The sequence below is a fragment of the Dermacentor albipictus genome, chromosome 1 (genome assembly GCF_038994185.2).
Source record: "Dermacentor albipictus isolate Rhodes 1998 colony chromosome 1, USDA_Dalb.pri_finalv2, whole genome shotgun sequence".
Classification (NCBI taxonomy): domain Eukaryota; kingdom Metazoa; phylum Arthropoda; class Arachnida; order Ixodida; family Ixodidae; genus Dermacentor; species Dermacentor albipictus.
Window position 1 is genome coordinate 376,546,145 of NC_091821.1, and position 27,986 is coordinate 376,574,130.

The 27,986-nt window shown below is 48.8% G+C and overlaps 1 protein-coding gene across 3 annotated transcripts in view; it reads right to left on the reverse strand.

Annotated features, from left to right (window-relative positions):
• The window catches only part of LOC135901743 (neural cell adhesion molecule 1-like), a 723,087-nt gene that overhangs the window by 83,535 nt on the left and 611,566 nt on the right, over positions 1-27,986 (reverse strand). For all 3 annotated transcript variants that reach the window (XM_070531921.1, XM_065431564.2, XM_065431565.1), the window contains one exon: positions 23,905-24,252. In XM_070531921.1, coding sequence (XP_070388022.1) covers positions 23,905-24,252 — 348 coding nt within the window. The remainder of the gene's footprint in view (positions 1-23,904; positions 24,253-27,986) is intronic.

Here is a 27,986-nt window from a genome sequence, read left to right on the forward strand (position 1 = left end):
GAAAGTAATGCTTGTCGAGCTATCAGAGCTAAACGCTTGTGTTGATATCCGGTTAACCAAAGACAGATGTCGTCCGCGTATATCGACATATGGACATGCCTGCAATGTTTTTGCACTTCAGCGGGAAGACCAGCCATTGCAACGTTAAAGAGCGTTGGGGAAAGAACACTTCCTTGAGGTACACCTCGCGATACCACCCTTTCGGTGCTTGTGGCACTTCCTAACCGCACTTGAATTTTCCGATCACTGATAAATGAGTGAATGAAGCGCAGAAGATAGCCCTAGTTAAGTTTCTTGATTGTTGTTCTTTTCTCCTTGAAGTCGACCAAAGTCTCTTCAAGGTGTTTATCGGCGTTGATGAAGCAGGAGGCAGGTTGGAGGTAACAAAACTTGAAGATATATTGCAACGGAAATATTTACACAGTCAAATACAGAGTTAGCAAAAGAACACTGATACAAAACACACGAGTAAACAGCGCCTTACTCTTCTACTCTCTCTTAAGTTAGAGCCTAGGACAACTGTCACTACATACGATCAACCGAGTCTCACTGTTCTACCACTAAGTGGTTACGGCCCAGACTAGCATTGCATCGTACGGAGTCTTACTGTTCTATCAGGTTTAGTGATTACAGCCTAGACTGAGGAACAAGCACCTCGTCTCGGTTGTTATAGGGGAAAGAGACAAAGAAAAAGGGCGGTAGGGTCGTTAGCCCATCCCACGGAAGCAATTGCCAATGAGAGTTGACAGTTTCTTAAGCCACAACCCAAAGGGATGGGCTTACTCTCATAAGTGAATCTATTGGAAAACCACCCTGCTTTCCCTCTTCCCACATCTTCTTCTCCCCCTCCTATTTCCACGTGGTCAGTGACGGCCTCGTCAAACACGCCAGGCATGCATGATTTATTGAGGCCATCTCGCACCTCAGCGGCGTTTCTAGCCAGCAAGGGGGGGCTCGGGCGCTGGTGTCCCAACACCGCGTACCGTAGTCCCCCTCAAGGTTTTTCCTGGTAGAAAACTAATTACCGCTGGCGGCATCCGGACTCGGGTGCTCTTAAAACGACGCCGCGCCCCTCTCTACAGCGCGCACTGCATGTTGTAACACGACACCAAGCGGGCTCTCCCCAGCGCTCAAAACAAGATGCACGTGGCTGCCGTCCGAATGCGTAGGGGGGTGAACCCCCCGCTCCGTACGCGCCAGACGTGGTCAACATTGCTGGCAGCTGCGTCTCTAATTAGCAGGGGACTCAAGAGCCGGCGCCACAACGTCGCGTATACAACCTTTGTCCGCTCGAGCTTTGTCCGCGTGGCCCTATTATGACCATCGGCGGAATGTCAACAAAGCCCGCGTAAAAGCATTTTCTCCGAATCCGTTTTCCGCCTGTGCACCGCGCCCCCCGCGGCGGCGCGCGCCTCGGCTCGTCACCCAACACCACGCGGGCCGTCCGACCCCTCAACCACAGAAACGGTTGCCGCCCGAGGCGCTGGGGGGGGGTGGACGCTTCCCTATTCACACAACGCACGGGCAACTCGCGGCACTTCAAAAGTATATACAAAACAATCATGCAGCCCTACGCCGTCCATTCTGCCTGTTGTAGAGATGAGCGGCCTAACACGTTCCCCCTAAAGAGTATACTGGGCTGATTTTCGCTCAGTGATACTATAAATCACTGCCGCGATTACGTAATGAACATTCTAATCACACCCTAGCCTAATTACATCACAACAACAAACACTTTCAAATAACAAAGCAAGAAGAGAGTATACAGAAATACACAATACATGTCATCCAACTATTGAGCACACGATTGCAGTTCCAAACTGTAAGAGCACTCTAGTGTCTCTGTGTCTTGAATCGGCACTCACAAAGTCCGCAATATAGAGCGCCAAGTGAGCAGGAACATTCACGCCCAGCCAGTTGGCATGGCAGTATAGTATTACGCTGGCTTCCATGAGCTGTTGTGAAGCCTGGACAAAGCATCCGCGTTACCATTACTGACACCCTTCCGATGTCGCACTGACACGTGATATCGCTGTAAAGCCAGCGCCCATCTTGTCAATTTTGCCCCGTGTGGAGTCGAAGTTGTAAGGTACGACAATGGATTGTGGTCGGAAACCACGGTTATCTCGGCACCAAAAAGCCAGTAGTCAAACTTCTTTAAGGCCCATATAATAGCAAACGCTTCCCTCTCAATTGTCGACCATCGCGTCTGAGTCGGCGTGAAGCGGTGGCTGGCAAAGGCAATAGGCCTCTCCTTTCCCTCAGCTGTCATTTGCGCCAAACAAGCGCCCGCCGCCGTAGCTGATGCGTCTGTGAAAAGCCAGTAGGGCTCAGATGGGTCCGGAGTGCTGAGCGCAACGGCCTCGCACAGGGACTGTTTCAGTGTCTCAAATGCCGTCTGAGCTTCCTCCGGCCAGGGTATGCTATTGGGTACCCCTTTCTTTGTTAACCGCATGAGCGGGCTCGCCACCTCTGCACAATCTCGGACGCACTCGCGATAGTAGCCGCACAGTCCTAGCAGGCTGCGTAGCTCCTTTTTAGTGCGTGGTGGCGCCACATTCTTAATTGCAGCTATTTTCTCTTCGTGTTCTGGGGTTGAGAATCTTGGTGCGCAACCTAATTTCTCGAGCATCGACTGTGTGAGCTGTGATTTGAAATTAGTGCCCTGGTCGGAACAGATCATTTCCGGAACGCCAGTGCGGCTGAAAATTTCAATCAACGCGTCGCAAGTCGCCTGAGCTGTCAAAGAGCGCAGTGGGACAATCTCTGGCCACCCTGTGCAAATGTTCACCAAGCATAGCGCGTACCTATGATCTTTCGCTGACGGTCTGTCTAAGGGTCCAATGATGTCTGCATTGACAATTTGAAAAGGGTGATTTGGCCTAGTGGGAGGAGTTACAGGTACTCTGTCCGTGCGACGCCTGTCAGAGCGAATTTGGCAATCATGGCATGAACGACAATGCTCTAATACCTCCTTCTCCATGCCAGGCCAAAAAAAATTACACCTAATACGCACTTTAGTTTTCCTTGGCCCTAGGTGCCCTCCGCATAGTGACTCATGAGCTAAACGCATCACCTCACTGCGTTTGTCTTTGGGAACAACTAGTTGTCTCACTCGGGTGCCTACTATTGAGTCCCAGTGGTGTAAGAGTCCATCAGAGACGAACATGCCGGATTTCCCACTTCGAGCATCTTCCCAACCTTTCTTTAAGGTAGCGTCAGCTAGCTGCACTCTGCGGAATTCTCCCCTCTGGCTTAATGACTCATCCTGCTCATCATAAATTAGCTCAACTTCCCCAGAAACACCTTCCTCCTCCAAAGTAACGTTGCAGGCCACTACCTCGGCTTTCTCATTTGATCGCTCTATCCTCTGAGTAGGCTCGGCCGGTGCTACAATGGATTCCAGAGAGCTGCTGGCCCTGAATAAATGTTCCCAATCTTTCTTGGTCAACAAACAATCTGTGCCCTCGACGAGCTCATTAGTCAACGCGCAGAGTAGGTCAATGTTCTGGGGCTCCGCCGCCATTTGCGGGCTATTTAACTTTACCGGCAACGTCGCTAGCTTTGCCTCGATAGTTTTACCAAATGCAGACACCAATCTTATTGTGCCTGATGGCTCCACGATACTTTTTGGAAGGAGACTCTCGCGTATGACAGTTATTTCACTTCCCGTATCTAGAATCGCATCTGTGGATACGTTTCCGCATGAGATAGGGATCAACTGCAGGTTAGTCATGCCTTCGCCTTTGTGTTTCAAGGCCTCTACCTTTGCTGTGAGGACTCCATTCGGTATCTCACTTCCCGTCTCGTGGGCTATCGACACCCTTTGTGCCCTCTGCCTTGGCTCGATAGCCTTCTTTGGATGATTTTCCTTGTCACTAGACATCGGGCAATCCTTAGCGAAATGGCCTGAGCTGTGACATACGTGGCACTTGAGGGCGCTTTTCGCCACTCGCGTCGGTTTTTGCCCCATCTCTGCCGCTGATGGCTTTGAGGCGTATCCTTTGCCTTTCGCTTGTTCCAAAGTTTGTAGTACTTTGGCAATCTCAGGTGGCTTAAGCCATCCCTCGCCTTCTCGTAGCATCACGTATTCAAGACCCTCTATACTAAGGCCCGCTTTTATACGATCCGCTACCATGAGTTCTGCCATAACTTCTACGCTGTCGGCCCCTCTTACTTGAAGGTAGTAGGAGAAATACGTTTTCACTCGCGACGCGAACTGTGACCACGTCTCCTCCTTCCGCTTCACTGCTCTCTCAAACCTCTGCAGATACTCCGCCGGAGAAAGCTTCAGTTCCATCAACACTGCCTGTTTAACTGACTCGTAATCTGTACTCTCTTCCTGGTTGAGGTTACGCAGTAGGTAGCGAACGCGCTCAGTTAGAGCTGGCATGACTAAATGCACGCGACTCTCATACGGTACCCCGTAAGTAGCAAAAAGTCTTTCTACCTCCTCGAACCATAAGGGTACATCCGCGTCACACGGCAGGCGGAACCCTTTCAGCACTTTTGCGCATTGCTCGACGGAGTCGAAGCCCATTCGCCTCCGATCGCCCCGGTCCGACTCAGCGCTGGACGACGTGCCATTGAGACGTTCAGCATTCGTCCTTGCCTGCAACAGCCTTTCGTACTCGATCTGAAGTTGTATACAGGTAGTCTGAGCATTGAGCCTTTGAATTTCAAGTTCAAGCGTTCTTGTATCATTCGGAATTTGCAAAGGCTGAGATGCCTGCTGCGAAAATTCCTGGCTCTGACTGGGTTCTCTCATTTCATTTGACTTATCGGAATTTAGCCTATCGTCATTTGATAACTCCCGATTCCGATCCATTTCCGCCACCGTCGCACCCTCAACTCCATTAGACTCCATTGTCTCTGCGCCCCCGCGTGTCCTCACCATTTGCTCTACACATCAACTGCCATGCCAACTTGAGAAAGACGCAAGAAATCCTGCTCACCCTTTGCTGAATGCACTGTCGTTTTCGGATCTCCTCCACGGTGCCGAGCTTGGCTGCTGTGGGATCTTCTCAAAGGTGCAGGAGGTGCTCGTTGGATGACTTGATCCCTTCACCACTGGTCCAGGATTCGATGTTGTAGAGCTCGCCGATCCTGTCGACTGCGCCAGTTAAGTTCCTTGATTGTTGTTCTTTTCTCCTTGAAGTCGAGCAAAGTCTCTTCAAGGTGTTTATCGGCGTTGATGAAGCAGGAGGCAGGTTGGAGGTAACAAAACTTGAAGATATATTGCAACGGAAATATTTACACAGTCAAATACAGAGTTAGCAAAAGAACACTGATACAAAACACACGAGTAAACAGCGCCTTACTCTTCTACTCTCTCTTAAGTTAGAGCCTAGGACAACTGTCACTACATACGATCAACCGAGTCTCACTGTTCTACCACTAAGTGGTTACGGCCCAGACTAGCATTGCATCGTACGGAGTCTTACTGTTCTATCAGGTTTAGTGATTACAGCCTAGACTGAGGAACAAGCACCTCGTCTCGGTTGTTATAGGGGAAAGAGACAAAGAAAAAGGGCGGTAGGGTCGTTAGCCCATCCCACGGAAGCAATTGCCAATGAGAGTTGACAGTTTCTTAAGCCACAACCCAAAGGGATGGGCTTACTCTCATAAGTGAATCTATTGGAAAACCACCCTGCTTTCCCTCTTCCCACATCTTCTTCTCCCCCTCCTATTTCCACGTGGTCAGTGACGGCCTCGTCAAACACGCCAGGCATGCATGATTTATTGAGGCCATCTCGCACCTCAGCGGCGTTTCTAGCCAGCAAGGGGGGGCTCGGGCGCTGGTGTCCCAACACCGCGTACCGTAGTCCCCCTCAAGGTTTTTCCTGGTAGAAAACTAATTACCGCTGGCGGCATCCGGACTCGGGTGCTCTTAAAACGACGCCGCGCCCCTCTCTACAGCGCGCACTGCATGTTGTAACACGACACCAAGCGGGCTCTCCCCAGCGCTCAAAACAAGATGCACGTGGCTGCCGTCCGAATGCGTAGGGGGGTGAACCCCCCGCTCCGTACGCGCCAGACGTGGTCAACATTGCTGGCAGCTGCGTCTCTAATTAGCAGGGGACTCAAGAGCCGGCGCCACAACGTCGCGTATACAACCTTTGTCCGCTGGAGCTTTGTCCGCGTGGCCCTATTATGACCATCGGCGGAATGTCAACAAAGCCCGCGTAAAAGCATTTTCTCCGAATCCGTTTTCCGCCTGTGCACCGCGCCCCCCGCGGCGGCGCGCGCCTCGGCTCGTCACCCAACACCACGCGGGCCGTCCGACCCCTCAACCACAGAAACGGTTGCCGCCCGAGGCGCTGGGGGGGGGGGGGGTGGACGCTTCCCTATTCACACAACGCACGGGCAACTCGCGGCACTTCAAAAGTATATACAAAACAATCATGCAGCCCTACGCCGTCCATTCTGCCTGTTGTAGAGATGAGCGGCCTAACAGCCCTGTACGCCCATGGCCTGCAAACTGTTTAGTATTGAGCTCTGAAGGATGGTATCATAAGCCTTTGATACGTCTAGGAAAATAACTAGTGTTGAAAGGCCGAAAGCTCTATGATGTTCAATATGGCTTATCAAGTCCAAGACGCTGTCTTGCGCGCTTAAACCTGTTCGGAATCCAGTCATGCATGTTGGCAGAGCCCTTCTATCTTCGAGCCACCAAGATAAACGCTTACTTGCCAGCTTCTCCATAAGCTTAGCCACGCACGACGTCAGTGATACAGGACGATACGAGGCCAAGTCTGTCATTTCTTTGCCGGGCTTCAGCACTGGGACAACGCGAGCCACTTTCCATGAAGGAGGAACGTCGCCAGTCTCCCACACTCGATTGAGATAGCTTAGAAGCATCTTTCGGTGTTCCAGAGGTAGGTTCTGCATCATCTGGTTGGTGATGCCGTCAGGACCTGGTGCACATCGACGCCGCAGGCCGCTGAGTGCTGTCTGTAGCTCTCGAAGTGTAAACGGGGCGTCCATCACAGACGTAGATGTTGCAGGTGGAGTGCAGGGAGGAATTCCTGAACTTGCACTGACAAATGCATCTGCAAATTCCTCTGCTAAGCACATGAGAGGTTTCTGCTTGCGCAGTGCAAGCGCTTCAAAAGGTTTACTAGGACGAGAATCACCAGCAAGACTGCCAATGACTCGCCAAATCCTCGTCATCGGTGAGAAAACCGTCAAGCTAGCGCAGAAGGACGCCCACTGCGACCTACAGAGCTTGTTCGTATGGCGTCGAATGGCAGAGTTAAGCCTATTGAAGGTCGTCTTCAAGGATCTGTCGTCCTTCTTCCGCATCTGTTGTCGCTCCGCCCTTCTGCGCGCTGCGCAAAGGTTCCTGAGTTTTAAATCCGGAATCGGAAAATGAGTAGGCAACTTGACCGCTGTGGTAGCAGCCATCTTACCAGAAATCATTTTGTCAATCACATCACCAGAAACACATGTAAGTTGCTCCCTGTATTTGTCCCAATTAACAACATGGCTAATTTTAGAGCCGCGCAAGTGGAAGTCGGCAGTAAACACAAAAATTGGATAGTGATCACTTCCCATGCGGTCAGGTGCAGTTGACCACTTCACGCGGACGTCAGATGAATGCAAGGTTAGGTCTATTGATGTGGCTGAGGCTGGAGGCCGGAAGAAAGTGGGACTTCCGTCATTGGCCACGCACAAGTCCAAAGTTTATTTGTTAGACAAGGCGGGATCGCAGTAATTCAAGATACGAATGGCCTTGTCTGCAAGGATAAAAGCATGCAAATTGTTTCACGAGTGGGAAAGGTCGCAACGTTCTTAAGCAGACCTCGAAATTCGGATTGAGCTGCTGGTCCTCGCAGGACTACAAAAATTGAGCGGCTTTTCTTTCGGATTTTTTTTTTGTATAGGCACCCGGGATTCATAAATTTCAGTTCAGATTTCAATGTACGCAATTATACACTACGTAGTTTGTCGCTTCTTGCGGCGTGCTAATCAAACCTTGTGCTTATAGACTCAATCCTTAATTCGCCATCAGGAACTATACCCTCTAAAACCGGCATCCCCGTATCTCAGACGAGCCCTCCTCTCTCGCTCAGTTTTTCTACACATTGGTTCCCTCTAATATTTCTTCAAGCGTCACAGAAGGGTGTGGAGGCGGAGACAATGGGAAGAGTGCACGCGGTAACTAAGAAAGAGAAAAAAATGTGTGGGCGTCATATACACGGACGTCCCCTCACCACCTCCTTCCCTCCGTACCAGGCACTCACGCGATTGCTGTTGCAAAGTCATGTGGAATAACAAAGACAACCAAACTATTCGTCGGTTTACTGGGCACACAGCCCTATCATCTCGAAGACTGCAACTTCCTCCCCCGGACTTGATGGAGAATGCATGGCGCAAGCTGCATCGAGGCACTCTGGACTCCATCAGGGACGCCCGTAGGAAATAAAAACACTTCCATCGCCCGGGCAAGGGGTCGGCCGAAGGAAGCGCACATCGTATCAGACGACAGCACGGCTCCCCAAAAGGGAAACACGGCCACGGCACGACGGGTAGCTAATTCATCGTTCTCGATGCTGCTGCCGCCGCCGTCGGGGTGGAATGGAAGCCCAGAGATTCAGCGACAACGACGACGGCAGCGAGCGGAAGAAACGACTAAATCGCATTATCTGGCAACATTCGGTCCCGCCAGGTCATTCGTCGCGACCGACTCTTTCGTCAATACGCGCAGGGACGACTCGGGTGGTCGGGACCGGGAGAGAAACTGCTCGCAGACTGTATACGCGGGAGTGCGTCGTCCCAAACTGGCTTCTCGTGTTTTCCCTTCCGTCGCCTGGCTTCCGCTCCCTCTTGTGGGACGAGACAACGGACCCTCCATCAGTCACTGCCGTTGTGCCGGCGAGACAGCAGCAGAAGCCCGCCGGCATTGGAGCTCTCCGGCGGCGTCGCAAGCTGGGGTTGTGCCATCAGCCGACCGAAGACGGTCTACTGAAGCTGACAGGCCGCTGCTGCCTGTAGATGCGGACTCGCACTTGAAGATGCACGAATGCAATAAACTCATAGTAAAGTATGAGTGCAATAATTCTTGGCTTGCGGGGTCATCATCCGCATGGCGATCGTGCAGGCAAAGTGTATATTGTTTTCGTCTGCGAATAGAGGCACCTGCTGACGCAAGAATTTATGCGTGCACGTGCCTACTCTCAAAATATAGGAATGGACGCCGAATAGCACACCCACATGTTCGCGCGAATGGCAGGGTTCGCGCTCTCCGCAGTTATGCAAGCGCGCATATCTAACTGCACGTGTTCGTTTTATCTTTTATTTCTGCTGCAAGAAGGCAACGCAAATAAAACACGCACTGCGGAAAGACAGGACGCAGTTCGGGATTTTGTTGCGCTATTTTCTTGCACTATGCGTCGCCGGAAAGGCATCTCTCCCAATAATAAATTTGACTCCTGGTACTCAAGGAAAAAAAGGAAGAGAAAAGTTTGTTAAAGTAACGGAGTGTTCGTTTAACGTGAGCAACGGCAACCTTCTTCAAAGATGCGGATTCCGAAGGTTAAATGGGCTCCTGGATTTCACGCCTATTATAGGAGAACAATATGGAAACGAATTGTGTAGCATTGCACGAAGTATACTACCAAGGCCGGCTCGCGCGTATTCGAGGTTAGCGTCATTATCAACGAGTGAATGACCCAACGCTACCCTAAACATTCATCTTGCATTGAGCGGGGGTGGAGGAACGACGATATATACATTACGCCAGTAGAAGAAAGAATACAAGGAGAAAAATTAGAGGCGAGAGAACGGACTTTGACGAAGCAATTATTTTATCCCGAGAGCGATGCACCAACCCATAACGGGCTATGATTCATTCTACCGTATTTCACCTCGCTCAAATCTAAACTAAATTAAATAAATACTTCGTTAGCAGCATTAAATATTTAATGCGCTTTCGAGTTCTCTTTTTCCGATACAGAAAAAGAAAACATTATAGGCTTATTTTGTTTGTCCAGGCTTATTGTTTTTGTGCGTGTGTTTCTGGTCTTACAATGTCATGAACTTTTTTTTCCCATTTTGTTCTTACATGATTTTTTTTTCGCCTGTGTTGCTATTCATGAGGCACGGACGCAAGGGGAAATTATGTTTAACGGACATGACAATAATACAACACCGGCAGCGTGACAACTTCTGCTGTAATCTGTTCGAAGCAATTTCTTTGCTGCTCTAATATTTACCTTTTGCGAAATCTTAGCGCGACCCGAGCACACGCTCAGTGATTGCGGTGGCCCTTTCAGAACGATCACCAAAATTAGTGCCACAAAAGAATGCCAACAAAAAGTGTCATGACACACCGGTGCGATTACTATTCAGTGAACCAGTCGTATGCGCCCATGCTAAAACTCAGCGCACCTAAATCGCTCGTGTCCGAAGATATAATTACTGTTTTGCGGTTGAATCGAGACGTACGTGGGCAAGCTCTGGCGTTTTGTGCCACGTCATGCATAACCACGGTTCGAATGCGCCGAATTGGATTAACGTTGCAAGAATTCTGGCACGGAGGCTTTCCTGCCAGTGATCCGGGTCAATTAACCAGAGTGTGGGTGAGCGGCCTTGGAGGAGGTGGGAAGGAGGAACAACGATGAGGGAATGGTAAAGGGAGGAGGGGCAGGGAAGAGAACAGGCTGCACTTCGGGCTGATTAGCGCCACAACTCAGAAGGCGGAACCGGGTGCTTAACCTGACGCGAAGCGTTTTCTCTCGAGGTTTCGATCGCGTGCCCCGATTCTCACTCTCCTCCATAAACTCGCCGTAATCTTCCAGATGCAACGAAAGACGAGCTACACGGAACTCATTAGACTGACGTCGGTCGCACATTAGCGTCTTTCGACGCATTTTTCATGCACCTGGAATAGCGAACAGGCGCTTTATTGCTGGGGTCCGGAGGATTCGTCCACACCGCGAGCACATGAAATATGGGAGCCGTAGTCGGGACCACTTTTAGTCCCTAATATCTGGCAGCACAACTGCGACCCGGAAGAACCGTGTTTCTAACGAGCGGGAGGTCAGGACTCCAACGCGACTTCCGCAAATGACGAGCTCCACGTTTGATGCAACTACGAACACGGGTGGCACCGGTAAGCAGATCGTGCACATAAGAGCTCACGTATTTTCTTCAATATCCTTTTTTTTTCGTCACCACACATTAGCCTTAGTACCTTGCATGTGTAAATAAACAATAGAACGCTAAATATAAGGAGTACATGCATATTTATGTGAAAGCCAGTATGTGAGGCATCCCGGAATTGCATGTGAACTTCTACTTCGCAATGATGCATATAACAGGAAGAACACTGGATGAATGGTCAAATATTGTCGAATAAGCAACGTGTACAATAGCTCCCGTAGAAGAAGCGACGCGGTTAGAGGAAGCAGTGCATTGGCTCTTCAAGATGCGCAGAGTAGGTTTGTTAAGTCAGACGACTGCGCTTGATTGCATTTCTTTTCTCTAGATCCCTAGCTCGGATAGACGGGCGAATACGTCAAAATGGATGAGCTAAGCAGAAACAAAAAACGGGAAGGGGCGGTGGACGTGCTGGAAGAGGAGGCGGCAAGATGACTTCGCAGCCGCACAAGACTCTACTGCGGAGTGGAAGAATGGTGACTCGGGACGAGCCGAGGGGGACCAGCCTATTGAGCATGCAATTTGTTCTCGCCCGCGACGAAGAATCTCCCCAAAGGTTGGGATCGGAAGGCGGGCTGCGCGGTAATTACAGCTGTAATTAGTCCAGCAAGGTCCGGTCGTAGTGCAAGAGAATCATCCTCCTTTGAAAATGCCGACTGGACGGTGTTCGATTCCCAATTCCCATATCCGAAATGAGGCTTTAATGGCAAAGCCGGAGCGAAAAGTCAGTGGCATGTGAAGAACACCCGTGCAAATGTATTTTGATGTGTGTGCGGCCAGCGGTGCCTGAAACGTTAGGCGCAGTGGCATTTACCACCTCCCGAGTTGTGAGGTGGCGCGAGCTGTTTCGGCAAATCTGACGTTGATCCGGGATATCTGTTGTTGGCTTGCCACTCTGAGAGCGTCTGAGTGTAAACGACATCACAAGCCATTGCAGCGGAGCGCGACGAGGGCACTGTTGCAGTTTTTAAGGGCAACCGAATCGGACAGGTGGCTGTAGCCTGAGCAGATGCTCATAGTGTTGCAAGTGCTATACTGTGCTGTGCGGTTACCGTATGCGATGACAGAGACCGACTGGGATTGTATGTATATGCTCGTTTCCTTCTTTATCTCTACTTTGCTATCACTCTACCTCCCCTTTCTCCCCAGCGTAGGGTAGCCAACCGGATCTTCCCATCTGGTTAACCTCCCTGCCTTTCCCCTTTCTTCTATTTCTCTCTCTTTAGCCGGCCCCCAGGTGTTCATATCGTGGTAATTTTTTACTGCGTCGAGGACTGCCCGACAAAGTCAGCTCACATTGGCCACAAGACGGGGAAATTATAACGTGATGAAGCGCCTGTGCTGTGTCCTTTCTTCTGTACTCGTCTTTTTCGCGCTGTGCAGTCATGTCGGTAGGGAAATTAAAGAGTTAGATCCACTAAGTGACGTAAAAGTGTCTCATTTTATTGTCAGAAACTCTTAGCACGTATTTGCTGTAATATGAAAGCCTCTCAGTTACACATTGGATTGCAAATCTCGGTAGAATGCTAAGCCAAAGCTAAATAAAAAAAAAATTGAATGTTTATACTTGATAATAAAGTACTCCGCTTTATTAAGTGAAAACTATTCGTATTGTCATCAATTCTGCTCTGTATTGTACTGTGTCTATCTTGAGGGTATTATAATTAATTAGGTAAATAAATAAATAAATAAATGAATAAATAAATAAATAAATAAATAAATAAATAAATAAATAAATAAATAAATAGAATATGCAACACGCCGTAAAGACCGACCTATGAACACTGAATAAATAATTAATGAGCGGTGATAGCGAGAACCTTTCGTGCACAGCGTATGCCGTGCAAGCTATTTGCGCGAGTCTAACGTATTCGAGGGGGAAAGCAACACATAAGATGCTATGCTGTACATACGAGTAACGAGTGGACCCCAACATAGCAACAGAGGTATTACGCGTCATGTGAGACTAGACGACATTACCTCGTGTAATGATTCCTCGCGGCAGTTGTGGTGCGTTGCTCGTGGTAACAGGGTACACGACGCGTACATTCACCGGACAACGAACATGCTAACGACACTAGGTCCGATTGAGTAATCGATCTCAAGTTAAAAAGAAAGAAAGAAACATCGTTACGAACGTGACTACAATGCGAAATAGATATTGACTGTTTTGTTTTCAATTTTGTTGCGTGTTTCTATTTACTCCTTCGTTTCCGGAAAGCATGCGTAGGCTCCGAAAAAACTGTTTGGAGGAACACAAGCTTTAAAAAGATAAGCAAGTGTAGCTGCAACTTTTTTTACCTAGTCACGCTATCTTTCAGCGTATCCAAGCGGCAATTGTTGCTGTAAACACGCCAGCGGGGAAAAAAAAAAAACAGGTTTTCCGTAGCTTTAATTATTGCTCGGCCTTTGACAGCCTCATCACGACGGTGAAAAGAAAAGATTTCGAAAAAGAGGAAATGCCTCTTATGCAGCCTTCTGCTCGTAATTTCTTAAGAGGGGGTGATACAATCTACACAGGACAGCGGGAAGAAGGCTTCTGAATGAAGGGTTGCGAAAGCTTGTGTCACGAACAAACTCGCTCTGTGGGCTTTAACGAGAGTAATCAGCTCAGAACAGGCCGGTGTTTTCTTCATAATCGTTTTTTTTTTTGCTAGGTAGAGTTGAACCGGAAGCAGGGAGCGCCGCAGTAAAAGCTTAATGAGATTTTTGCGAGGAGGGTGCTTTTGTAACGGTAGAGTACGAGTCAAAACAAATATAATGTATCCGTCAGCAATATAAAACATGAACCATAATAAACAATACAAACCATAAGCATTCAGCAGTTAAAAGGGATGAGGAAACCTTTTGTTGATGGCGGCATCAATGCTACGACAGTTTTTAACGGTGTATCAACGCTGAGCCAAACATTTATCTTTAAAGGCTACCTATATATATTTTTTTATGTTACGTGTAACTTTACTTAAATGTTCTTAGCAATTAGTGTTCATGAATAATTATTTGCCTTTAAAATTTATTCTTACCACGTTGCATTTATTGACCATTCTTGACTGCACATACCTATTACGCTTACTAAATTATCCCTGATGCTGATCACCTTAAATGTCTGATCAACGATAAAAATCAGTTTTGCACGTCCTCGCGTAACTTTAAACAACCTGCTCTTTTGTTTATTTACTTCCAGTATGTTAACGTATATGTTGTTAAGCACTGTTGTTAACGGCACGTTCTTCATCATATACATGTCTTAATAAAAGGTCCCCCTCACAGTGTATGCTTCGGGACCTTCTTTTGCATTACATCGATTTCAAAAAAGAAAGAAGAAAGAAAATAACACACGAATAAAGTCGAACACGAACAACCTGCTTCATCGTGACACGCCACAGCCCAGTCAGGGTTCACAACCAAACAGTCCTTTTTTTTTTCTCGAATCCCATGGCTCTCACACACTGAAAGTAAGCAGGCGGGCACGCCTGTATAGAGCGACCCCGTGTTCATTTCCTCGGGGAGACGCAATCATTGGCGCAATCTGGCTCCAGTGAGGCTTGCTCGTACACGCGCGTAACGTAAGCGGTATGTGCGCGAACAAGAGGAAAGCACGGCGTGGCACCGAGTCACGTCTCTTGTGTACCGGCGAGACAAGGAGGGCCAATCGCTGGAGGCGTGATGTATGGTCGCTCTTCTTGGTTTCATCATTAGTGTTTCGCATCGAACCAGAAGTGTGTACGGACGACTCTGGGAACTGTTGTTTATCTACTAAAAGGAACAGATCCTGTCCCGACGGAAAGGGAGAAGAAAAAAGAAGGCAATGACAAACTAAGGTTGGCGATAGAACCTTACAGGCATCGACTTTGGCTGGGACTCGGACTCGCGAGGAAACAAAGCCACTGCACTAATGAAGTGACAGAAGGAGAGAGAAAAAGAGCGGCACGTTTCCTGTTTTGTGACCGATTGCTATTGTATAGGAGGTGCCGTCCACTTGTTTTCACGCTGGTTTACGGACGATGTATTAAATTAGGCTTGCTGGTATTCTCATTGGATATCCTTACACTCGCACCCTCGTGATGCCTTCGCAGTAATAAAATCTGTCTTTTATCGAGTATGCTGCTGTAGTGGATGAAGTGCTTCAGTGAAACTTATGTGTAAAAGCTCGAATTTGCTTTCACGTTTTTCTATGCGTTTTTGCCTCATAAAATTTTGTACGGGCCAATCACGCCAGTACTCTTCGAACTCTCGCAAAAGAAGAGAGAAAGGAAACAAGAAACTGCAATAAGCTCGGATATTTTACGTTTACTATGCTTAGCAATAAAAGAAATTGATTCTCCGTGTGCTGTGGACAGCTAAGCTTCGCGTGCTTTCTGGAACATATACGCATTGATCTGAAAGCTGATCTGCCTTGCCGTGTTACGTCAGTAAAAAAAAAAGAAGACCTTCCTTTTTGGTACAGCGAGAATGCCAAGCATAGCTCATTGACTTTCTAAGCACAAGAGTAATGCATACTTGACTGGTTGATTGAAGATATTCCATAATCAGATAGTGCCCTGTTAATTTCTATCTTGAAGCGTATCTGCTGCATAGGGGAACACGTATCTAAGCTCAGGATGGGGCTGGCTTCGGCCGCTTGACGATTAATGCGGTTTATTTTCTTATTACGGGTCCATACCTGGTCTGATAACAGAGAATTTTTTCTGACACATGAGATAGTCATCACCCTTAACTCTAACCTTGATGTAAAACATTTTCCACGGCTGGGGTGGCTAACATTGAACAGGGCATGTATTTGTGTACGTGCACATATATTAATTACCGTGCGAGCATGTGTTCTAAGGTAGACAATTGGCGGTCGTATACTCTCGGTTTCACCTTCATCTTTTAAGACGTAAGCAATGGTTATATCGAGAAAATTAGGTTACATAATACGTGTAGGAATAACACCAGAAATATGATCTCTCCGTTTCGCGCACTTGAATGCGCAGCTGGATGTGACATCACCTGCCACAGGCCGCGGCAAATTCGTTCCAGCAATGAATGCCCGCAGATTTGATCATCAGGCGGTGCATGCCTTTTGTGTCGGCAGGTAAGGAACGTGCAAGGTGGTTGATACATTTATCTACCCTTTTTCCTGCGCTTAGAAACGCGCATCCGTCGCCCTGTAGGAGGCATTCTCTAATGAAAAAATGGCTGTGGCTTAGGTAAGGTTAAGCCCAGGATGCGAAGCATACTAGCCTTTATTTTAGTTGTTGAACCACTGTTTAGCCTGGTGAACTGCTGTTGCTTGGCTATATTTGGTTCGGCTAGACGAAGAAACAACTCATGCATTACTGCTTCGCCTTCAAGAGTGGAACGCGACAGCGTTCCCGTCGACCCGCCAAGGGGTGTAAGACAATGGGCTACGGCGCAGCGACTACGCGCCTCGCATCGAACGCGGTGAGCGTCGAGCAACGCAGCGTTCGGCGCGGCAACGAAATGTGCGCCTGAGCAAGCGACGCACGCCTGAGCGTTAGAAACAGCTCGTTTCTAAGGCAACACCGCATTCACTAGAGGCGCTTTTGTACCGCTTTGAAGCATCGTACTCGTGGCTCAGTGGTAGCGTCTCCGTCCCACACTCCGGAGACCCTGGTTCGATTCCCACCCAGCCCGTCTTGCAAGAGTTGAGCCAAAGCCACTTCTCCTCTGTCGTGACGTCACGGTGTCACGTGGTTTCAAGGCGACACCGCCGCGCCTGAGGAGCTGGGTTGAGCTCTCGTAATATGCTTCGCATAAAGAATATACAGATCCCACGCACAGTTGGAATCAATGTAAGCGAAACTTTGTCTGCTGTTTCCATTCATTGACGTTATTTGGCGGTGACATATTGACGGTGTACGACAGTCGTGACGGGATGTGAAACGATACCTTGCCTGCTCTGCGTGTGTTTGTTGTTCTTGCTCCGCTCGACGCTTTGTACGAGCCTTCGTCTCTTCGGCACTGTAAGTGCACTCTTCGGCGCCATTCTTGGTTGTAGCACTGTAGCTCTAGCTCACAAAATTTGGAGGACGCTTAAGCTTCTCCTTTAAGAGTCGAACGTGATAGCATTCAAAGACCCCTTACTGCTTTTTATGCTTCCCGGCAACTACAGCTTATGCAACCGAACGTTTACCGGGAAGCGGTCGCTGCGAACGCAATGCACGAAGGCGAGCTTTCTGGGGGAAACGCGGCCTCTTGAGTGGGTCGATCTCTTGTTATTGTTTCGCACTTTTTGATATTTCAGTCTGAGAAGAGCTAACATAAAGTACATGCGCTTTTACATTACATTTGTTTGTCGGCTGCCGTTTTCCAAATTCCGATGAATAACTTCGTAAAGAATGAAGACACAGTCTGATCAACTTTGGTGGTAGAGAAGGTTGGATATGTGTGGTTCGGAATTTCGCTCGCAATTATTTTTGCGAGGCGATGTCCGGCGCTGATCGCCAACGCGGGACGCCGACGCCTGATTTTCAGCGACACGGGCTATCGCGTTAAAACTGCCTCCTCTCTTTCTCTCTCTCTGTTTCTATTCCTTCGCTAACACTCTTCCCACCTCCTCCCTCTTGTTGTTGCTGTTGCGGGTGAGCACAGAGACAAGCGCGGTGCACAGCATACGTGAGGGGTCGCGCCTAGTTAGTCGTCCAGAGGGCACTGTGCATATGCGACGTGGCGTAAATCGTGACACGAGCTTCTCTGGTCGTCTTTCCTTTGTGCCACACTCCTGTCATGTACCAACGCGATAGCGTTAAGGGCTCCGTGTCACAGAAAATCCGGTGTCGACACCGCGGGCGTCGCTTGGCGAGTAATCACTCTGAACCACAACCGCGCAAACGTGGCGCATACTGTGTCTTGCATTCTTTGCAAAGCTATTCCTCGGAATTTCGAGAATGACAGCTTATAAACAAATGTCATTAAACAAAACACCAACAGCGCATGCCTTTTATGTTTTTTTTTTTGGCATGGCCATGTCTCAGCCACGTCCCCACGTGGCCGGCATTAGTGGCGTGCGTCTCAACTACATCCTTACGTGGCCGGCGTTAGCGGCGTGCCGGACAGCAGCAGCCGCAGCAGCCCACAGCAGCAGCAGTGGGAAAGTCGATGGAAGAGGCAAAGAAAGATTCGCTTTAAAAGCAGCGTCCAGTTATGAAAGCCGTTTCGGTCAGTTGTCAGAAACAACCTGTGTTGTGTCGTTTTCTCTTCTTTTAAAACGAAAGCTTTACTGACCTCGTCGAGCAGAGTTTCGCCGTCGCCGCGAATTTGACTTTCATTTGACCGCAGCTGTGCCGTAGCCTTGCCGGCCCATCACTTGACTCGCCGCGCCGAGCTTCGCCGCCACAGCCGCCGGCTTGGCGCATGCGCTCTCCGTAGTTGGGTCGCCGCCTGGCCGCGTTACTCCCCGCACGCCTGGCTAAGGGCCGAGTTACGCTCGAGCAGCCCACCCCCGCAATCCGCACCGCACGCTTGCGGTCGCGCGAAAAAATTGCACGTATCCAGCACTTGTGCTCATATTACCATTTACACTGTGTGCACAGTGTATACCTTACACATTGTAAATCGAAATTTGTGCACAAGTGTTTGATACGTGCAATCTTTCGCGCGACCGCACGCGTGCGGTGCGGCTTGCGGCGATGGGCGGCTTGAGCGTAAATCGGCCCTAAGAGGAGCGCCGCGCTCGACTAGTGAGTGCGAACTTGGCCATGGATGAGAGCAAGGGTGGGCCGTCTTTTCTGAGTGTTGCGCAGGAGCGGGAGGCTTTGAGCCGTCGTCGCCAAGTGGCGTCTGGCCGCCCCGCGGATATCGCGCAGCGAACTGCTTCACTGGAGACGGTCCGGAATGCAACAGGCCTCGCACCGTAGAGATCAATGTAGCGACAGAGTTCGCGCCCAGTCCATTTCTGCTTCGACGCTGCGCATGTTCGCGGCGTCTCTTTGCATGTGTAGCACTTGCGCTTTTCCTGTGGCACAACAGGCGTCGCACCGTCGAACGATGCGTGTCTACCCGAGCATAATCACAGTCATGCCTAGCCACCGACCTAGGCACAGCCGTCATACCTGGCTTAACGATGATTGTATACCGAAGTATAATAATTACAGCTAAATCGAAGGTTAACTGAGTGAAATCAAGACTTAGCCAGGCTAAAACAAGCTGTTGCTTTGCATATCCAGGGTTAGCTGAGCTAAGCCACAGCCAATTTTTGCTGTTTCTCTTTCGCTCTCTCTTTCTCTTTTCCTTTGTCTGCACTCTTGCCGCCGTTTTTCACATACTGCCGTGATTAACCAACTATCCTAACTACTGCACAATATATTGAATTGACATGAGTTCTGAATTAATGCTGCATTATTTTTTTTATTATAGCATGGAAAAAGTTTCAATTTATTAACTGTACGGTGAGACATCTGAGTGGCTTGTCTTTTTTTAAGGACTACGATAGAGAGAGAGAGAGAGAGAAAGGCAAAGGAAAGACAGGGAGGTTAACCAGAGATTATCTCCGGTTGGCTACCCTGTTCTGGGGGAAGGGAAAGGGGATGCAATAGGTGAGAAAGAAAGAAGGATAAAAAAAGGAAAAAAAACCTAAGCACACACACGCACGTACACACGAACTATTTCTGTGGGCACTGTCACGCAACCCGCAAAGGCATTCCTAGTCTTACGCAGTGTCACCGTACAGTCCTGCGCCACACAGTGTACTGTCACAATTTGTCAGAAAGTCCCGTGTCTTTCAAGTATCGCAGCAGCGCCTTCATAGCGGATCGCGCTGATGTTCGCGTAGGCCAGGTTCCAAGGATCTTGTCTTCTGTCATAGGGCGCTTGTCCAGTTTGTCTAAGGTGGCTGAGAGGACAGTTCTTTGTGGGTTAAAACGAGAGCACTGACAAAGAAGATGCTCGATCGTTTCGTTGCACCCGCAAAAGTCACACAGTGGGCTGTTGGCCATTCCGATAAGGAAAGAGTAGGCATTTGAAAATGCTACTCCAAGCCATAGACGGATAAGAAGGGTGCAGTCACGTCGTGGAAGCTCGGACGGAATATGGAGCTGTAAATTAGGGTCTAGAGTATGGAGGCGTGCACTTGTGAAATCGGATGAATTCCACTGGGCTAATGTCAGGTCACGCGCAAGTGTGGCAAGTTTTTTCGCTGCGTCGGCTCTCGAAAGAGGAATGGCAACGCAGTTGACGCCGTCATGGGCAGATCGGGCAGCTGCGTCTGCTCGATCATTGCCATGTATGCCACAGTGACTAGGCAACCACTGATATATTATATCGTGCCCTTCGTCAACTAGTCGATGGTGGACTTCTCTGATCTCTGCGGCGAGCTGCTCATGTGATCCATGGCGCAGTACTGAGATTACACTCTGTAGGGCTGCCTTGGAATCACAGAAGATTGACCATGCCTGGGATGGTTCCTCCTTAATAAAATGAAGAGCCGCACGCAGGGCTACGAGTTCAGCAGCTGTCGTTGATGATACATGTGACGTCTTGAGCTGTATCTTGACGGATCTTCTTGGTATCAGCACAGCGGCAGCTGCGCTTGCAGATGTAACTGAACCGTCGATGTAAACGTGTACGCGGCCACTGTGCACCTCATGTAAATGTTCTAACGTGGCCTGCTTAAGGGCAAACGAGGACATGTTGGCTTTCTTCATGATTCCTGGGATGGTGAGGCGTATGTCAGGTCTGTGCAGGCACCATAAAGGTAAGCATGGTCTTGCTGCAGGCATGTAGTTCGATGGCAATGAGGGGCGATTGGCATCAATTAAACGACTGAAAGTTGTGTGTGGCCTTTCTGTGGGTAGAGCGGCAAGATGGTGAGAAGGTAATCGGGCAACGTGCCGAATATGCGCCCTGAGAGCGTCGGTTGCCAAGTACGTTGATATTGGGTGATCTCGAGCTATGATGATCGTTGCCGCTGTAGACGCACACCTCGGAAGACCGAGACACGTCCTTAGGGCCTGAGCTTGTAGTCCCTGGAGTACACACAGGTTTGTTTTGCAGGTGTTGCCAATCACAGGGAGGCTGTATCTTGCGAAGCCGAGGAACAAGGCGTTATACAGCTGCAGCATTGACCGCACCGAAGTGCCCCATGACTTTCCGCCGAGAAATTTGAGGAGATGTATTATTGTCAATAATCTCTTCTTCAGGTATGAAACATGCGGGCTCCATGAAAGGTCTCGGTCAATAATTACCCCTAAAAAGCGGTGTTTTCGTGCATTCGCTACGATAGAGTTTCCTATCTTAGTACTAGAGGTAACTCTTGCTCTTTGACCTTTCAGCCAACGCGTGAATTATGGTTAGCGCAGGGATATGTTTAATCTTCCTGCTGCTACCTTCAGGCGATCTTGAGGCTTTATTTACATTGCTTCAGCTGCCTTTAGTGGCGTGAGTCTGGAAACAATAATATTTTTCTTATTTTTCTCAACGCAAACGCAACTTCGTGCGCACGCATAATCACGGAATATCGTTGCATCCACAATGCAATACTTTCTACGTAACGATAGATATACAAAGACGCGCAAGCCGTTTAAAGCAGGTTAAACAAATCCGTGTAGTGCAAATCTGTCCTATGTTGACTAAACCACCGTGCTCTCATCGCTGGTAGATACTAGAGTCAGAGGTTTCCGCATTATCACCACGCTGCTAGTCGTGAGTGGATACGGCGTACGTCCGCTCCGTTCTAGCAGAGATAGCACGGCTGCGAAGGGCAGTCGAAGACCTCTCCCTCTCTAGTCCTGCGGCGTCTCTCATCCGTGGCTGCGTCTTTGTGAGCGCAGTGACAGAGTGTGTGTGTGTGTGTGAGGGGGGCTCTCTCCGGGTGCCGCCGGAAATGGCGTCTCGCAGGCTGCAAATTGGGCGAGACCCGTGGCGGGACCCCGAGCGCCGCCCCGGTGGTCGTCGAAAAAGCGTTCGCGCTGAGACCGTACAGCGCGCGCGCTGGACGCACGTGCGTTGCTGCGGGACGCGCCGCGCCGGCGAGACTAATGGCACGCCGGCTGAGAAATAAGGTGGTCCTAATTAGGCGCCGCGCATTCCGAGCTCGGGAATCGCGGGGGGGGAAAGGAGGGGAAGCTTCATTAGTTCGCAGGACTCGCGCGCTGCCTCGGGCAAGGCGCGCTTGTCCGGGACATTGCGGCTGCATGGCGTGGCCGTCCGGCCATTGATAGGGGGGCTGACGAGGCAAGGGACGACCGGAGTTGGGCGCACGCATATTGCCGGGGAAAAGAAGATGCGTTCCGCGCAAACCCTCGCGTTACCACCGGGGGGGTTGACCGGTGAGAATAATGGGCGTGTTTTCTTGCGCGCTCGCCCAGCTTAACTCGGCAGGCACGCGGCGAGGAATGAAGAGCCCGCTGAAACGGGGGAGTCAACTTTACGTTCGAGTAATGCCAACGGGTTACAATGCTAAGTTTCAATTCTAACAATGTTATTAGAATCAGTTCTTAATACGTTAAGCTTTAGAACAATGCAGTTTAGGGAATTAAGACCTGTCATTACGAACTTCCATCAATGTGTTCCATTCATGTGTTTTTAGTATCTTCTGCCCTATCTTAATGTTTTTTTTTTTTTTATAGCTGTCCCATTCATGGCATCTGTTCTGTAGTGAGTTGCGCCATAATAAGTAGGTAGGCTCAACCAACACACCAACCAACCAATTCGCTGTGGGTAAAAGTTTCGTTTAGCTATAGTTCAGGGACCGAACTCACATAGCTTTTTGTTCGTAAGTGCTGTTTATCAGTGGCTGATCGCCTTCGCTAATAATATGTTCCACATCACCACTGGTTGGCCCGAACGCTTTTAGTGTAAGAACGTTTTGGGGATTACAGGCCCAGTTTTCCAGTTGGTGGCGGAAAGGAAAGGATGACTAGTGTTTTATCGCGAGCAGTTTGATATTTAGGGTTTTAGTGCACACCTGGGGAAGAAGTTGTTCCTCCATTAATGCCGATCACAAGGTGTTCCGCATTCTTCTGTTGCTAGTAATTGTAACCTGACCTATGCGCACCGTTTCCTTGTACAATGTTTTGAAATGCAGGAGCTAGGCAACGGTTCAATAATCGAGCATTCCAACAACAGAATCAAAAGCAGTTGTCGCTAGCATACGAATAGATGTCGGTCTCGAGTACGCTTATATATGCGCCCAGGTTGCTTCTTATATTATATAAATGTCACTGCGGAGCTCATAGCTCTGAACTGCTAGTTGCCGTGGCTAGTTGCTATGGAGATAAGGTTAGTGCTAGACTTCTGGGGGGCTCTTTTCTCTTTTTTTTTTTTTGCTCGAGAAGTCTTCTTTTTCTCATTGTCCAGAAAAGCTTGAAAAAAAAAGTACAATGTACAAACACGGAGTGCTAACCAATTACTGCGCCCTGATATTTATAATGTCCACAAAGCGCACTTAGTAATGTGCAGCTCGCCTTGCCCACTCTTGAAAAGTGCACTCACGCTCTTCGGCCATTCGATCAAACGGCCAAAAGGTGCGAGAACTTACGTAACCGATACCCGCTTCGAAGAAGAAAGTATAGGATACCATAGTGTCCCCTCCTACTGCAGGAACTATAGGTGATGTTTTATTGTTTTTTCCTTTCCTTTTTTCATATTGTGCTATCGATTCTATTTTAGTTCTGTCCCCTCTCCCCATCCCCCGCAGATTGAGCATTGATGACGATCGGCTAGTTAGTTGGGTCTTCAGCGAGTTATGCTCATACGTTAACGTTAAGGTACGCTAGCGTGTTCAGAGGAAACACTCACCGACTACGACGAATCGCACCGTGGAATTGCGCTGAGCACCACTGGCGAACGACGCCGCACAGACGTAGAGTCCGGCGTCGGTCGCGGCAACGTCTCCGATCATCAGTAGCGCCGGTTCGTCGGCCGAAGAGAAGTAGGCGCGTCCAGCCCATAGGTGCGCCGGCCGGTGCCTAGCCTGGAGGAAATTCCCCGAGCCCATGTCCACGGTGTAGACGGGTCCCGAGAGGCCGCGCTTGAACCATGATACGGACACGGCCCACGAGTCCTGCGTGGCGTGCCGGAGGTGGCACGGCAGTGCAGCGTCGCCGCCCACGCGGCTCGTGACCACTGACGGGACGCCGGCACCATCTGCGCAGGGAGAGAGAAATGCAGAGACGTTAGCGAGTAAACGCATATATTTGAACCATTTGCTTGGAAAATCGGCACGACATTTCTTGCTTTACACACGGTAGGCCTTTATGCACGCATGTGAGGTCTTTGAGGTCGCCAGTCCGTCCATTCTGACGGACAAGCTTTTGTGACCACCTTATCCTTGTGCACTCTTCCTATGTCGATAATCGTTTCGGTTGCTTTTGATATAATCAAACTCGCGAAGCTACTTCATTTTCAGTCGCGTTGGCGTTGCACTGGCAAAGTTTTTCAATTGGTGCAGCTTAATCTGGAGGGCCTGGGATGGCAGAGGTTCAGCGCAATGGATCCATGCCCAGGAATTTTGGACATTCTGTTCGGCCATCTTTTGAACTTCGCCGCAGTGCACGAGCGTAACTCAATGGGCAGCATTTTCACACAAGTGGTATTTCAAGAGGCCGTCCTAAATTCTACAACTTTCAGTGAGCAACGTCGAGAAGGCACGCCCTCTTATTAACATGCGTTTTTACAGCACTTAATCGTAAGGTCTTGAATGTGTTATAGCAAAGTTTCCGTTTAGAATAAAACGCTACTGTAACGCATCAGGAAAGTTGTCAATGAGCGCCATAAATATGCATGCTATTAAAAGGGCGTACCCTCTCAACGTTGCTAAGTGAAAGTTGTAGAAATTAGGGTTGCCTCTCGAAATATCATTTTTAAGATCGCTGCTCGTTGAGTTACTCTGGAAGATTGCGGTGAAATTTGACAGATGGCCGCAGGGGCAACGTTCAGAATTCCTGGGTATGTTGTGGACGAAATATTATGCAGGGGATAATACACATTTTTCTAGATTTTTTACAATAAAGCTAAGAGTTGTTACTGTGCGAACAGCATCGCTTTAATGTCTCCGGAGCTGCATTGGAGCTCCAGTCGATCCCCCAGTTGTGCTTGCATGTCCATTACCCCATGAACCTTCCCAGAATTCCACATAATTCTCCGTTCGAAGGTGATGTGTTGTGAGGCAGATAAAAAATTGTTCTGATTTGACACGCTCCGATGTGAAAAGTGGCCAATGACGTGATATTTGTAGTTCATTTATGTGTAACACAAACGACCAAGTATCCCCCGCAATCGAGCGGCTTTTGGGGAATAGGAAATTAACTTGACAATATTTAACCAAGCCATCGTTTTATCAAATGAAATAAACAACTAGAGAACTAGAGCGCACCTCCCCCTAAGTCTTTGTATTCTTTATTGATTCTAATTTTTGTGTTATCGCGGTAACATTTTACGAATATTTATTTCCGTTCGCGGAACAAATTTCGACGTTTTTTTTTACCGAGTATCACCCGAGAGTGCCACTGAATTCAATATGACGTTGTCGACATTGCTCTTGCCCTTCTGTCGCATCTCCGGGGCTTCTTTCCAGCGCATCGTGGCCATTGCGTTAGAGACACGCACGCTGCTACCAATATACGCCGTCACGATTGCATCAGACGAACGTGGCATCCAACGGTAGAGTGGAGTCAACCTGGTTTTGTTTCCTCTGGCTTAATTAAGCGCGTGAGACATCATCGATAATGAGTTCCGCGATGGCGAAGCGCGACGGCAGCCATTGACCCACGTATATCGCGCACCGGACGGCGACCGCCGTCGTCTCGAAAGGTGGTGACAGCTGCCCGCCGGGGAGTCTGCCCGCTTTCCTATACACACACACCCACGGAGCGCACACAGCCCGCCGTCCAATTTCCCAGTGCTCCGATGCGGCCAGCGACGCTCGATGGCACGCCTGCATTCGCGGATGCGTGCTTCTCCACACATAGACGCCTGCTGAGGCGAAGCTGTCTTCACAGGAGTAAGGGCGGAGACTGTGGGGTGGCGGATGCCAACCATGAAAGGGAACGATAGAACGCTGCAATATCCGGGCAGGATGGCATCGTTGCTAGCTGCGGCGAGGTTACGAGTTCCTGTCAGCTTGCGGTGACTTGGTTGGGGTTTCTATCTAGTTGATCAGTCGCATTATTCGAGCCGAACTAAATTATGGGGTTTAACTCATCGAAAACAACTCGGGGGCTATCAAAGAAAACAGCGATTAAGCTAGTTTTGTTCTGCACAATTCAAAACGTAATAGATACACTTTTGAGCGCGAATATAAACTGAAAAGCATGCAAAGCCAAGCTCTTTGTCTTTGTCTGATCTTTTGCTTTATCGCCTCGTCGAGTGTCGATATGTTACGTTTTAAATCGTGTTGCAAAAGCCACCGTAATTCGTGGTTCAGACCCTTCACGACCGCCTAGGTTTCGCTCGCCTGGTCCCTAGATAAGGTACACGAAATTTTTTTTTCCATCCCGTCTTGTTGAGAATGCGGCCACCGCGTCCGTGAAACGAACCCGCGACCTGGTGCTCAGCAGCAGAGTCAAGCCTGCTCAGTTACCACGGCGGGCATCGCTTTATTCTTTTAATTATTAGGTTTTACGTGCCAAAACAACTTTCTGATCATGACGCGCGCCGTAGTGGAGGACTCTGAAAACTTCGACCACCTGGGGATCTTTACCGTGCACCTAAATTTACGTACACGGTTGTTTTGGCATTTCGCCTCCATCGAAATGCGGCTGCCATGGCCGGGAATCGATCCCGTGACCTCGTGCTCAGCAGCCCAACACCATAGCCACTGAACAACCACGGCGGGTATCGCTTTATTCTCTTGCAGCGGGTTTGGTTTATTTCGGTTTCTCGACAGCGTTCTTGTGCAATGGCTCTTGCGAGTTGTGTTCAGTTTGAACGTGGTGCAGTCATTACGCGATTACCGTGCTTCCGAGTAGAAACGTGGGAAACGTGTGTATGACCGAAGTAGCGTGCGCCAGTGATGTCAGCAGCTAGCTAGGGCGTGGTCTGCTTGTCCTTGCGTAAAACGTAAACCATGTACACAAGACTTGTAATAACGTACAAGCGACAACTACCTATCATGTTTTTTTGTTAGTATGAGTCGGTCAGCATTATTTTTCAGGCATAAAAGAAACTCTTTTCTACAGGGTTTTTTTTTTTACAGTTCGTTCTTCCTGTAAGAGCTTTAACATACACTCTTGCTTTTGTGACATCAAGCTTCTTATGTTCCTTTTTTTTCTTTTTTTCAGTGCTATTACAAGCTATATTGAATAAGGGATCAGTCTGATCTCTGCGTACTTCAAAGGGGTTTGTCAACTAGCAGCTAGTGAAGGAAAAAAAATTGGGGTTACTTGTACCATTAAGATATTAAAGCTCTGAATAGCGAGGACTTTATATTACCAAACGGGGTCTGTGTGACATGCTGCTACTTCTGCGTCCTTTTATTTTTCGTTGCACAACAACATAAACAAACAATTTTTTTAGCTTCGTAATATAAATTTAGGTCAAATGTAAAATTTTAAACCGTGACAATGGCCACATTGTAAATTAACATTGCTGCAATATTCTATATATTCAAAAAGCACAGAATTCATATATGGAAAGAAGTAATAGTTCAAGTAATTATTTTTTTTAATTTGGGGTATTACGTACTGAAACCACGATATGATTATGAGGCACGCAATTCGTGATTTGAAGCCCAAAGCAATGGTTTATGCTTTTGTAGGATATCGGGCAGTAGAAAGCAGCGACACAGTAGTTGACTATAATACTCGTATATACTCGTATATATAAACCTTATTTTGCATGAGAACATGCGAATTTCTATAGTGACAAAAAGATCAAGGTCA